Genomic DNA, 12,372 nt, shown 5'->3' on the forward strand with positions numbered 1-12,372 from the left:
AAAATAAGTCACAATCTAAGGCTCTACCGCAAACGAGAGAGTCGAAATTTTGGTTATCTAACCTCTCTATCACTCTTACATATTCGAGAGATAGAGAGGCAGATTGCTGAGCTTTGATTTCGCGTTTCCCGGTAGGACCTTTGTAAACAAACCGCCTTTATGTATGTATGCTTAGATCTTTAAAACTACGCAACGAATTTTGATGCGTTTTTTTATAGTTATAGTGATTCAAGAGGAAGGTTTATATACAATTAGTTAACCCGTGCGAAGCCGGGGTGGGTCGCTAGGTTGATATAAGTGTCATCTAGTGACCAGTACTGGAAGCACAACGACTGTGAACGGTCGTTGCGTAAAACTTTTTTATGGTTTGTGATAGTTACTCGCACTTTACATAGATGGCAGCAGTAACAGATTCTTACTATACTTGGTTAAGGTTAACCTTTTGGACGCCAATGACCGATATATCCGCACCGATTAATCGGTCACAGACCACAGAGCAACATCGACCTACGTGCATATACATAAAGTTCAACTTCAGTTTTGACACTTCAATGATGTGGCGTCTGAGTGACAGCTTTTGTGTTTGACACGGCGTGGAAAAGGTTAAGTTATTGGTGGTTATTGTTTAACTTTTTTAAATTGTTCTAATATAAGCCGTCCTTAGAAAATGAACTGATAATATTGTTTCAGTCATATTATATTAATGAACACTAAATAAATGTTCAAGTATGAGACTACTTTCGCTGCTTGCCATAACGGTTTTCCTGTGTCACAACGAATGGCACTGTAATAAAGTTCAAAAGCAGACCATGCTTAAATCATTTATTGAATATTAACTTATAGTACAAAATGGAGTTACATATAATACATATTATATAACATTATTGGTGCAGGGCTGCTGTATGTAATTGAGACAGAAGCCGCGATTGGCGATATCTAACGGTGCTTCTATGTTGTCCGTGTGAAACCAGAGTCGGAACGGCTTCACTGTACCTGCAAATGTATAGGTATTAGATTAGTACATAACTATAGTTAGTAAGTAATCGTTATGCACATTATTACATGGAGTTTTACCAGATTTCTTAGACCCGATTTACACACTGATTAGGGTTAAGTGCGAGCAAAGAGTATAGAGTGAATAGAGAGTTACTGTCATGGTAAATTATGAAGCCCCAGTACATTGACTGCCATCTTTTGACAAAAGATTAAAACTGTTAGAACGCCATTTGACTTTGACCCTTATTCTTTCATTGATATGTGTTAATTTGTTAAATATTGAAATTAACGTAAGCGGACCCTACGGGTCAAACGCTAGGAGGATGATGATTGAAATTAACGTTAGAGTCTGTGCGGAAAGAGAAGAGTCGTGAAATGTATGGGATCCAATACTGGATCCAATACATTCTACGACTCTTCTCTTTCCGCACAGACTCTATCTACCCGAGTATAGGCCAAAGTTTATCGCGCCATCGCTCAAAAAAATTGCACCATACCTTTGGGCCTATACTCTCGGGTAGACGGCGTTAATTTCAATTTGTGGAACTTTCTGTACAATGTGAGGTGGCTTGGATACCTAGTATACCTACAAGAGATGTAAAGGAGGTGATTTACATGGTACTTGTACAGTAGGGTGGAGCGTCGTTGTATGGGAAAAAATAAAAAAATGATTATCAATGTGGAACCGGTACAAAAAGTTGCAGTTTGTCATGTAGATTATAGTGATTATATCAAGTTTCAAAATAAACACTACTTTTAGCCCTCTTCCCAGCCGCTAAAGAAATTAATAAAGGTAAATTTTCATCAATTATTTAAATATACTATTTCACTAATATGTTACATTTTATTGAAATTATATAATACTTAATAAGCATTTAATAAGTTATTACCAAAATGTTTGTGCCTTTTTCAATATTTATGAAATAATAAAATTTCAAATTTTCATATTAAACAGCAATTTCATGCAAAACAAGGAAAATGCTACAGTGTAAAAAATGTATATGAGTTATTTTTTTTAGACGTTCTTGTGCCAAAGTAACGGTGTTATTGATTACGAAAAGTATCATTTTACTGCAAAAAATGGGTTACTTATATGTTTAAATGAGCGTCAAATATTGCCCTTCGGCGTCGCTTACGCCCTTTTTGGGTCATGTTCACACGTATGTTAGGCATATATTTACTTTTACTAGTAGTATTTTTATTATCTTATCACGTTCAAAATAGTTTTCACGGTTCTGTAATAAGTTGTAAACTGCAATTTGTGCACAATATCCGGGTTAAAGGCCTTTTCCATAAAACCTCTATTTACGTGGTTTTACCATGTCATAAAAGTATACGTTATAAACAAAAATAAGTATAGGAATCGAGTATATCTGTAACAAAAAGATGTTATTTAATGAATAAAACTTGTTAAAAAAAAATAAGCATAAATTAAATTTATTAAAAATATACAAATATTGCTATATATAATCGAATAGTAGAGGGCTAAAAGTATATACCAATATTTTTTTTATTATTTTTCCCTTAAACAATAAAAAATTAGACATCCTTTTAGAGGGGTTCCATTGCTATATTCAAGAATTTTGGATTTCGCTCCACCCTATTGTACAGGGTGACACTTAAGAACTCATTTTCCTGGTGTTGTAAACCTCTCTGCTAGGTCTCCTGTTGTTAAAGTAATCATTTATAAAGGTATCTTACTCATGACGGTGGAAGCCTGCATGGACAGTTCGGCGGAGAAAGTGCCCCCACATATGCGGTCCGTACAGAGCGCTTGAGCTGGCTGAAAGTACAACAGAAGATTATGACACATAACACATTCATCAGTAATCACACCCTGGACCCCTGGAGCCTACTGGCCTGGCCACCACATGGTCTAAGGCGGCTGGCGGCGCGGCAGGCGGCATGGTACATGGCGTGCTTTATTCGTTGTCCACTTACCGCCAGTCGCCGCCGCCGATCGCCTTGGACCAATGTCGTGGCCAGGCCAAGGGTGCGGTCTCAGAGAAATTTTCTCATCCGAACGCTCCGATCGTGGAATGAGTCCACTGTCGCGGTTTTCTCAGGATTATATAGCACGTGGTTCTTCAAAAAATAAGTGTGCATACATACCTGTACTCGCCCAACATTGGACGCACACGGCACCAGTAGCCAATCATTGGCACACGCGTTTGGTCCAACTCCGGAACCGACCATGGCGTTCACTGGTCCATTACTGTTGCCGGAGATGGTGAAAGCGCGGGAACGGTTGTTCACTAAAAATAGCGGTTATGAATAAGAATTAAGTGTCGACAGTCGACACAATGTTTGTTAGTTCTTTGAGAAAAAGATCAAAAAATTGAACCGGTTTCTGATAGTGGGAGCTTATAAACAGGATCACTAATAATAAGAATCAAGAATTGTCTGTTAAGCTCACCCTGCACATTGATCGATCAGTTATCCTTCTTATCTAGTCTGATGGAAAGAGCTGGTCTTGAGTCCCTAATGAGGATTAACAGACCACATCATTAGAGTAACATACCCGTGTCAGGACACGCGGAGTACTGGATCCCACAGAAGTTCCTCTCCATCCTGACGCAGATGCCGTAGTCCTGGTTGCTGAGCTGCAAGCCTGTCGCCGGGTCGTAGTTAAAGGATTTCAGCTGCCCGGAGACGCCCGTGTAGTATTGCAGGCAACCTTCGTCAGCTGAAAGGTTGTGTTTTGTTACTTTGATAATTGATGGAAAAGAGAAAAAGCTTTTAGAACTCGAGCAGTAAATTGTGGCGCTCTAGAGTCATGACCAAGAAAAAAATCTTTATTCTTCAATGAGTATCTATATTTTAATGCACATATTAATGTTAAAACTACCAAATCGGTGGCTTAAGCCAGTAAGTTCGCAAAAATCATCGCGAGAGAACCTCTACCTATATGACCGAAAATTTCAAACGTGAGTCCAATCCAAACTGACCTAGTTGAAATGTATAGCCACCTGAAAAGGTACTTAACCTTTTAACCGCCGTAGACTGATATATAATACATACAAAATCGGGCTCATTTAATAAGACAAAACTTCGTGTAACTTCGTACCCCCCGGCGACACGAGCACGCTAGATGACGTATTCTATGGCGGTTAAAAGGTTAATAAACACTTAATTTTTCAGATGACGTTTATCTGTACTACAAAAATCTGGTAAATCTCAAATTGTATTTTCTGTTTATACTTAAGGTCCAAAAAACAAATTAATAACAAGGTCCATAAAACTAGGGAGTTTCCCTGGCTTCAAACTACGAACGGTTTGAAAAAAAACCCACCAGTGTCTAAGTGAATAATCTTCTACAAGTATATACCTCTATAGATGGTGCTGCACGGGATCTGTGTGACCTTGACCTTCCACATCCTGGCGAAAGCCGCCCCGCTGGTCACGAAGGTCAGTTTCACAGGATTAGTGGACCCGACCCCCGCGTCAATGTACACTGGAAAAATATTAACAATCAGACAACGGGTCTGTTTCATCTTAGCGTTTATGACGGCATCCTCAGCTGTTGATTTTTGTAGCTAATCTCTCTGAGTATTTCACCTGCACTTCGCATTATTATCGTTTGTTGTTTGTTGTTTACGTTTGTCGGAGATATTTATAACATAAAGAGGAAACAATAGGACCTAAGATACGGCCTTGTGGTACACCAGAAGAAATGATTCTCGGATCGCTATGATATTCACTTTGATACTCACATTGAATTTAGTCTATCAAACAACATACAAGTGACTTTAGTGAAGTATTTCGAAATCCGCAAACTTCTAGTTACTGGGCCGAGAACTGAATATGACAAAGGCTTTTACTGAGTCCAGGAAGGCCGACATAGGCCCCATCGTCATCGAATGAGTTGAAACAATGTCCAAACCTAGTAAGGGCATTTACATATTTGTGTGTTTATCAAAGCTTGCCCCTGAGTAATGGTTATTTTTTATGTATTTAAGTATTTATATTGTATGTAGTACCTACAAGACAAGCCTTATGTGGAACTTCGTCAATTTGTGTTAGTTGTCCTATAACATTTAAATTTTTATTGATTATAATTTCGATAAGAAGAATAACGGCATGTTTACTCAACTGTGACTGCCTTGGTTGACGCCGCATATAGCCGGTATGGGGTTGCCACCGGATACTATAAACTGATCTTGATTGCACACATTGTTGACCGGCTCGGGCCCGGCTATAGTGAAGCGATTGAAGTCTAACCTGAAAAACGCTTTTTATATCCATAATGTCATTTCGATATCTAAAACAATTAGCGCTCACCTACGAGCCAGAACTCTCTAAAAACCAAAAAATATTTAGATCAAGTGCCCTTTGATAATATAAAGCTAATAATATCATTTCTGCTCACTCAGTTTGAATGTACACGAAATAATACGTCACATTATTGTCACTACCAGTCCTTATTCGAAATACACCCGGACATGACTTAATAACAGTGAGAACCGGTAAGTAGTAGGACGAAGGATTCTCCCTGATTAAGCCGTAAGTATTATTGTCACAACCGTACCTTATTTGACATACATCCGGATGTGATTTTATCACGGTGAGCTCGCAAGAACCCGTGCCATCGTAGGATGAAGGATATCCGTTATTCACGAAGTAGGTCCCGTTCTCTGAAGTACTGCTGCCACATGACGTCATAACTGTGACATAAAGATTATTATTCAGTTAGCTGAGTGCTGCAACAGTAATGCTGCAATATCAACACTGCTGCGCTTACCTTTGTTCCACCACTTCCGAGTGTGTCTTCAGAACAGATAGTAGTACCTACTTCGTATGGCCTTACTTCTTTTCTAAGTAGGTCACAAGCTAAACTTACAAATGCAGCACAGCCCGAAGCCGTTGGTGCAGTAACCGTTAGCGGAGCTCCCGCGGGCGCTGCACTCCCGGGTCCCGGGCCGCGAGACGCGCGCAGTTGTCCGAGACTCCCCCGTGACTGACACAGATGTGACAGAATGACTTACAAATACAGCACAGCCCGAAGCCGTTGGCGCAGTAGCCGTTAGCGGAGCCGCCGCGGGCGCTGCACTCCCGGGCCGCGAGACATGTGCCGTTGTCCGAGACTCCCCCGTGACTGACATGGATGTGACAGAGTGACTTACAAATGCAGTACAGCCCGAAGCCGTTGGCGCAGTAGCCGTTAGTGGAGCCCCCGCGGGCGCTGCACTCCCGGGCCGCGAGACATGTGCCGTTATCCGAGACTCCCCCGTGACTGACATGGATGTGACAGAGTGACTTACAAATGCAGCACAGCCCGAAGCCGTTGGCGCAGTAGCCGTTAGTGGAGCCCCCGCGGGCGCTGCACTCCCGGGCCGCGAGACATGTGCCGTTGTCCGAGACTCCCCCGTGACTGACATGGATGTGACAGAGTGACTTACAAATGCAGCACAGCCCGAAGCCGTTGGCGCAGTAGCCGTTAGCGGAGCCCCCGCGGGCGATGCACTCCCGGGCCGCGAGACATGTGCCGTTGTTCGAGACTCCCCCGTGACTGACATGGATGTGACAGAGTGACTTACAAATGCAGCACAGCCCGAAGCCGTTGGCGCAGTAGCCGTTAGCGGAGCCCCCGCGGGCGCTGCACTCCCGGGCCGCGAGATATGTGCCGTCGTCCGAGACTCCCCCGTAACTGACAGAATGACTTACAAATGCAGCACAGCCCGAAGCCATTGGCGCAGTAGCCGTTAGCGGAGCCCCCGCGGGCGCTGCACTCCCGGGCCGCAAGACATGTGCCGTTGTCGCCCGAGGCGCCCGCGCAGCCGCCGTTCGGGAACGTCACCACCGTGAACACTGATAGGACTGCACATATCTTTATATTAATACTCTGACTATGTTTATATCATGTAACACCTTGAGCTATTAAGTTCATAGTATTCCAAAATATATGTACCTACACGACCTTATTGCCGGTGTCATAGACATGTGAACTATTTTTGGAACATTGGCTTGTAAATAATATTATGTTTGTGAACTCGACCGTATCTACGTACTAATAAAGTTTGCAAATAAATAAACGTTTCGTTTCTTTTCTAAATACTTTACGTCTTTCAAAATAGATATTTTAGCTTTAAGTTATCACCAGAGATGGGAAGCAGCTTGTTCAAATCAAGCACCTTGTGATATAGAGGATATAAAAATATCACTAAAATGGGAAAGACAACATGAATGTACATGTACATGAATGTAACAATAGGTAGAGTCAGTCCGAGATAATTCTGCAACGATTTTGATAGCACACGCAGTGCAAGTGTTATTTTAAACGTCAGACTTCTATGAAATTTTGACGTACCTTTAAATATCACTTGCACTGCGTGTGCTAACAAAATAGTTGCAGACTTACCTCAGCCTATCTCTAGCTGTCGGAGAAAATGTTGAACAGAAATCTTTCAAAATATATAAGTTTAGCTAAGTTATTTAAGGGCTTATATTATATAACATGAGAGATAGAGGAATTCAATCCAAATTTCCCAAATTACCAACAATTATATAACTACCATGAATGTAAACAAACCGCCATATTGAAATATGAATTTACTAGTGTCTTTTATTTACATAGTTAGCAAGTTCCACAGAATGACACTTTACGCCTGCACAATCCACAACACGATAATTTTGCAGATTGGGTTTGCACGACGAATCCAGATCCGGTTAATTTCATACATTACGGAACCGAATTGCGAACCCTAATTGCGGAGAACAATAGGAACATATACATACAATACAGTAAAAGTCTCTTTCTTAAGAATCATATCATAGAATTACCTATATTAAATTAAGCATACTTTTAAATCTACGATAATAATCAAGCATTTTATGACTGATCAATAATATATGGTAGGTACGTTCGCTGAGCGCGTTCATTGAATAATGAATAGTCAATGAAGGTGTTGGCATATGAAACCACTATGAAACTGCATATAATTCTAAACTATCTACTAGTCAAACACAGTCCACAGTCAGTTTAGTCACCTATTAAAAAGAAAAGTTCATTTTTAGCATGTCTAAAATTGAAAATAAAACAATTTTTCCTTATACTTACATCGATTTTCCCTCTGTGGCCAGAATCTCGTCTTTTCCTCACCACTCTTCAAGTTCCCGAGTCGCCATTTGGGGAATCCATGTTGTTTTATCCCGAACCTATCATTACCGTCACAGTTACCGAACACAAATACAAGAACTAATAGAACTATCATTGTCTCTGGCAAATAACACTTTAAAACTTACTTAGGTTATTTAAATACCTGTACTAGTTTTTACGTATGTTACAAGTATTTTTTGGCGCCAAAATTACTAAAAAATGGGTCAGTGTCAGTTTGTAAATGTGTCACATCCGCGTTTCGGAACAAAAATCGGTGAAACCGCTGTAGTTACTCGATGTCAATTTTTTTTTTTTAAAGATACATCTGTTTTGTAATTCTACTAGTAAATGGACGTTGGAAAGTGCGAATAGGGCATTTATGACGTACGTTCGGAAGGGGAACAATGTGTTTTCTCTATTGTGGTTGTACAAAGGGTAATTTGGTGTTAATTTTGTCACGCCGCGTAAACGCCGGTTAATGTACAATCGGCCACGGTTTGTGACTTGCTATCTCTTCCGACTCAACTAGGGATATAAAAACATATGTGTCAGTGTAAGTTATCAGATTAATAGGTTGTAATAATAGTTCAATGGTGTCAGAACTTACACGGCAGATGATTCTGGTGGTCTACCTACTGATTGTGGTGAACCGATCTTCGGCAACCACGTCTGTGCGTATGTGATGTGCAGTCGAAAAGCTTGCGTAATTTCCACAATGTAAAAAAACTTTCGGAGCCTTCTCATATTCATTAATAAGTTTCCTTATTTTCCTGTAGTTTTTAATTTTCCTAGAAATTAAATAATTAATGTTGTAGACCTTACGTGAAAAGATTAGAAAGTGTCGAAGTTTTTAGTCATCCTGTAGCTTTTTTTGGAGAGCGATTTTTCTGCTCTAGATATATACATGCAGCACAAGCGAGCATTTAACCCATGATATATGTTCCCCACACACATATCAAAGGTTAATTAGACCTGACTGTACCAAAGGTACACATTGTTAATATTTCACTTGTCAAACGATCCAATATTGTTAGCTCTCACAATAAACACGCATGAAATAGCTATTATATGAGATATATAATTGACATACTCTCACCACATCCGCATTGAAGAACCCAGCGTTAGGGTAAATTGTTCATTGTGCCAGTAATAGATGATTTACCCAACAGATGAACTATAAAGAAAAGGAATAAGTTCCTTAAAGGGATAAGTTCCTTAAAGGGATAAGTTCGCCTTTGTACTGCATATCCTGTGCGACGTTTATGTGTTGTACAATAAAGAGACATACATACATACATACACATACATAAGACGAATATAAGACAACTCTAGGTTACCAGTACCACACATAGGGTGCGGTAGCTTTTTCGTTAAATATGTAGGTATTTTACTACTTTATTAGCTTATTAAATAAGTAAACAAGTAATTTAAGTAAATACAGTCAAACCTGTATAAGTGAGAGCTCAAGGGGCCAGAATATTTTTCTCGCTCATAGAGGTTTATGTTATGTTATGTTTGTTTTCTCTAATCAGAGTTTCTCACTCTTAGAGGTAAGGGATCGGACATTTCTCGCTTAGGCAGGTTTGAAAAATAAGTTGCAGTGATATATTCTATTACTAAAATTACTTATTCAATACAGCTAAGTAATATTTATGGAAACCAAATTTACTGTGGATTTTGTTATCGTGATTTCCCGTTCTCGAAAGATATTGAAATTGTTATCGTTAACATTTATTTTTTATTTAGACAGAGATTCCTAGAATGTGTTCAACCATTCTACACAATCAATAGGTACGTAGGCAGGCACTGAACAAGTTTGATCGAAAATATCGGTTCACGACGCCCATTATAAGTAGGTATTATTATGTTGTAAAAATTAAACACAGGTTTGTAGCTATAAGTATTTATTAGTTTGGTATACACAAAATATTCCGTATGGCGTATATCTATTGATATTGATTCCTGTTAAATATAACTATATAAGTCCGTACTTGTATAAAACTATCATATATAATTAAATGACTAGTGTAAATCCTTGTATATGTCTTTGACATGTAATTTGACACTTACTTATAAATAATTTAATATTTATTATAATAACGAAGAATAGGTATAGTTCTAGCATAGTTATACAGATTTAATATTTATTTGTATTATGGGCGCTCTCAGAATATGGATTTCCAATAAATGTACTAATTATAGAACGAAAAAGAAGATACACTATTTACTGTTTTTTCGGAAGATGAAAAATATACACTTTCAAATTTAGTTTAATAAAACGAACATCATGTTTTCGGAAAATGCCCATAGGTACATATTAGATTAGATAAAATATTTTGGAGTTAAGTAGATATTTTTCGTAGCATATAATATAGGTATACTACATAACATTAGAATTATATAAAAACAAATGCTTATTTAGCAATTTTTTTAATTATAACTAAATGTTGGTATCTCTGAATAAGCTCTTAAAATTTCACATTTTATGTTTACTTATAATTTATAATCAGAGATCGGACAGATGGGCGTCATTGCTCGCAGTAATGTGGACAAGACTCCAAAATTGATTAAATAATTAATCATTTAATTATTTTAATTAATTTTTTACTTCAGATTTAATTTTGTTCCCTCGTCAATAAATAGCACTTAAATATATTATTAATATAAAAAAATGAGTACCTACAGAAAATTTGGAAAACATACTGATTAATTTCTTTAATAAATTTAAATTATAAGAAATCTTTGTGTTTTTTATTGATTAGGAATCAAAATTAAACCTCAGGTAAGAAATTAATTAAATGATTATAATTTAATCAATTTTGGAGTCATGTCCACATTATTGCGAGCAATGTCGCAAATTTGTCCGATCTCTGTTTATAATATATTGTATTTATTTTATCTAACAATAACAATTCTAATACGATACGACATACCCCTGGCAGGATACGAACATACAACTTTACCTACATGAGGCCTTCTCTCATGCTCTGGGCTGTAGTCCCCACGCTGGCCCAATGCGGGTTATGGACTTCACTTCACAGTACTTCAGACACACGCCTTTGAAATTCTTCGCGGTAGGTATGCAGGTTTCCTCACGATGTTTTCCTTCACCGAAAAGCTAGACATTACCTACCTACATCATATAATTTTATTAAAATTATAAATTAAATTCATCATAATATCCGACTTTTTTTTGTGTCTTGTATTGTCAAAAAATTTCATTTATTTATTTCGAAAGCGACTTTACCAATTTAGGTGATCCTTTTTTGTTTGTTTGACCGGAGTTGGTCCCCTTGGCATCAGGCAAGGATTTAACGGGATGCTGTAGGAATTAAGGGGATTCTCATTCCAGTACAGGCAGGTACAGTCAGCAGCGGAAGTTGCTAAGCGGGCCAGGTGTTCAAAATGATCTTGACGCGACTTTATTGCTAAGAGAATAAAAGCGTGTCAAGGTAATTTTGAACACCTCGCCCGTTTAGCAGCTTCTACAAGTCTACACTAATACCTAAGATTTTTTATAAGTAGGTACCATTTTAAGGTAAATTACTTGCTGACGGAAAGAGATATTTGATAAAGTTAATTTGCCGATGAAGACCACTATGATTTCAAACTATTTTGCGAAATCAAACATGTGTAGTAAATACCTATCCATACCTACAATTAACCAGTATTTGAGAGAAAGAGACTGCAAAGGTTTTATAATATACTTTTACTTTACAAATAGACAAATGTCATGCCTTAATAATAAATTCAATATTCTAAAAACTGCACTCCAAAAATACATCTCGTAAAGGCACTACCAACCTAGAAGACAAATTTTAGTAAAAAATCGGCAACTTCTTTCAGATGTCCCTAGGTGGCACTACCTTGCATTCATTAACATTTTACTTATATGTACTTACATCCGTAACAACATATTTACTTAGTTTATTTTATAAATAACAAGTGTTTTGTTTTTTTTTTTCAAAACTAGTTTTTGATTGATAGACGGTTTTAGTCCATTTGATTTTATACTTTAACACAAAAATAAGTAAATATTGACGACTTAACCTACGATTAGGTAAATAATTGTACGGTACGTCTTAAACTTGGAGAGATACACATTTTGATTGACTTACAAAGCGATTTTTTCTGATATTCAATAAAAAAATCTGTGTAAAACTACTAATTAAGTAATTAAAAAAATTGCCGTCCATCGGTTGCCGCTATAGGCTGGAACATTTCTAGACTGATCATAATCATAATCATAATGAGCTGAAAGGATAGTGTTATCTAAGTGA

At 37.9% G+C, this 12,372-nt stretch overlaps 1 protein-coding gene across 1 annotated transcript; it reads right to left on the minus strand.

The window, feature by feature from the left end:
- Nucleotides 1-871: 871 nt before the first annotated feature.
- LOC134661048 (uncharacterized) lies at nt 872-8,207 on the minus strand. The gene is made up of 9 exons (XM_063516947.1): nt 8,054-8,207; nt 6,661-6,813; nt 5,525-5,660; nt 5,090-5,217; nt 4,325-4,450; nt 3,518-3,682; nt 3,109-3,251; nt 2,698-2,779; nt 872-993 (listed from the first exon to the last, which is right to left on the minus strand). The coding sequence occupies exons 1-9, from the start codon at nt 8,205-8,207 to the stop codon at nt 872-874; spliced, it is 1,209 nt and encodes a 402-aa protein (XP_063373017.1).
- Between the last annotated feature and the right edge of the window lie 4,165 nt (nt 8,208-12,372).

The sequence above is a fragment of the Cydia amplana genome, chromosome Z (genome assembly GCF_948474715.1).
Source record: "Cydia amplana chromosome Z, ilCydAmpl1.1, whole genome shotgun sequence".
Taxonomy (NCBI): domain Eukaryota; kingdom Metazoa; phylum Arthropoda; class Insecta; order Lepidoptera; family Tortricidae; genus Cydia; species Cydia amplana.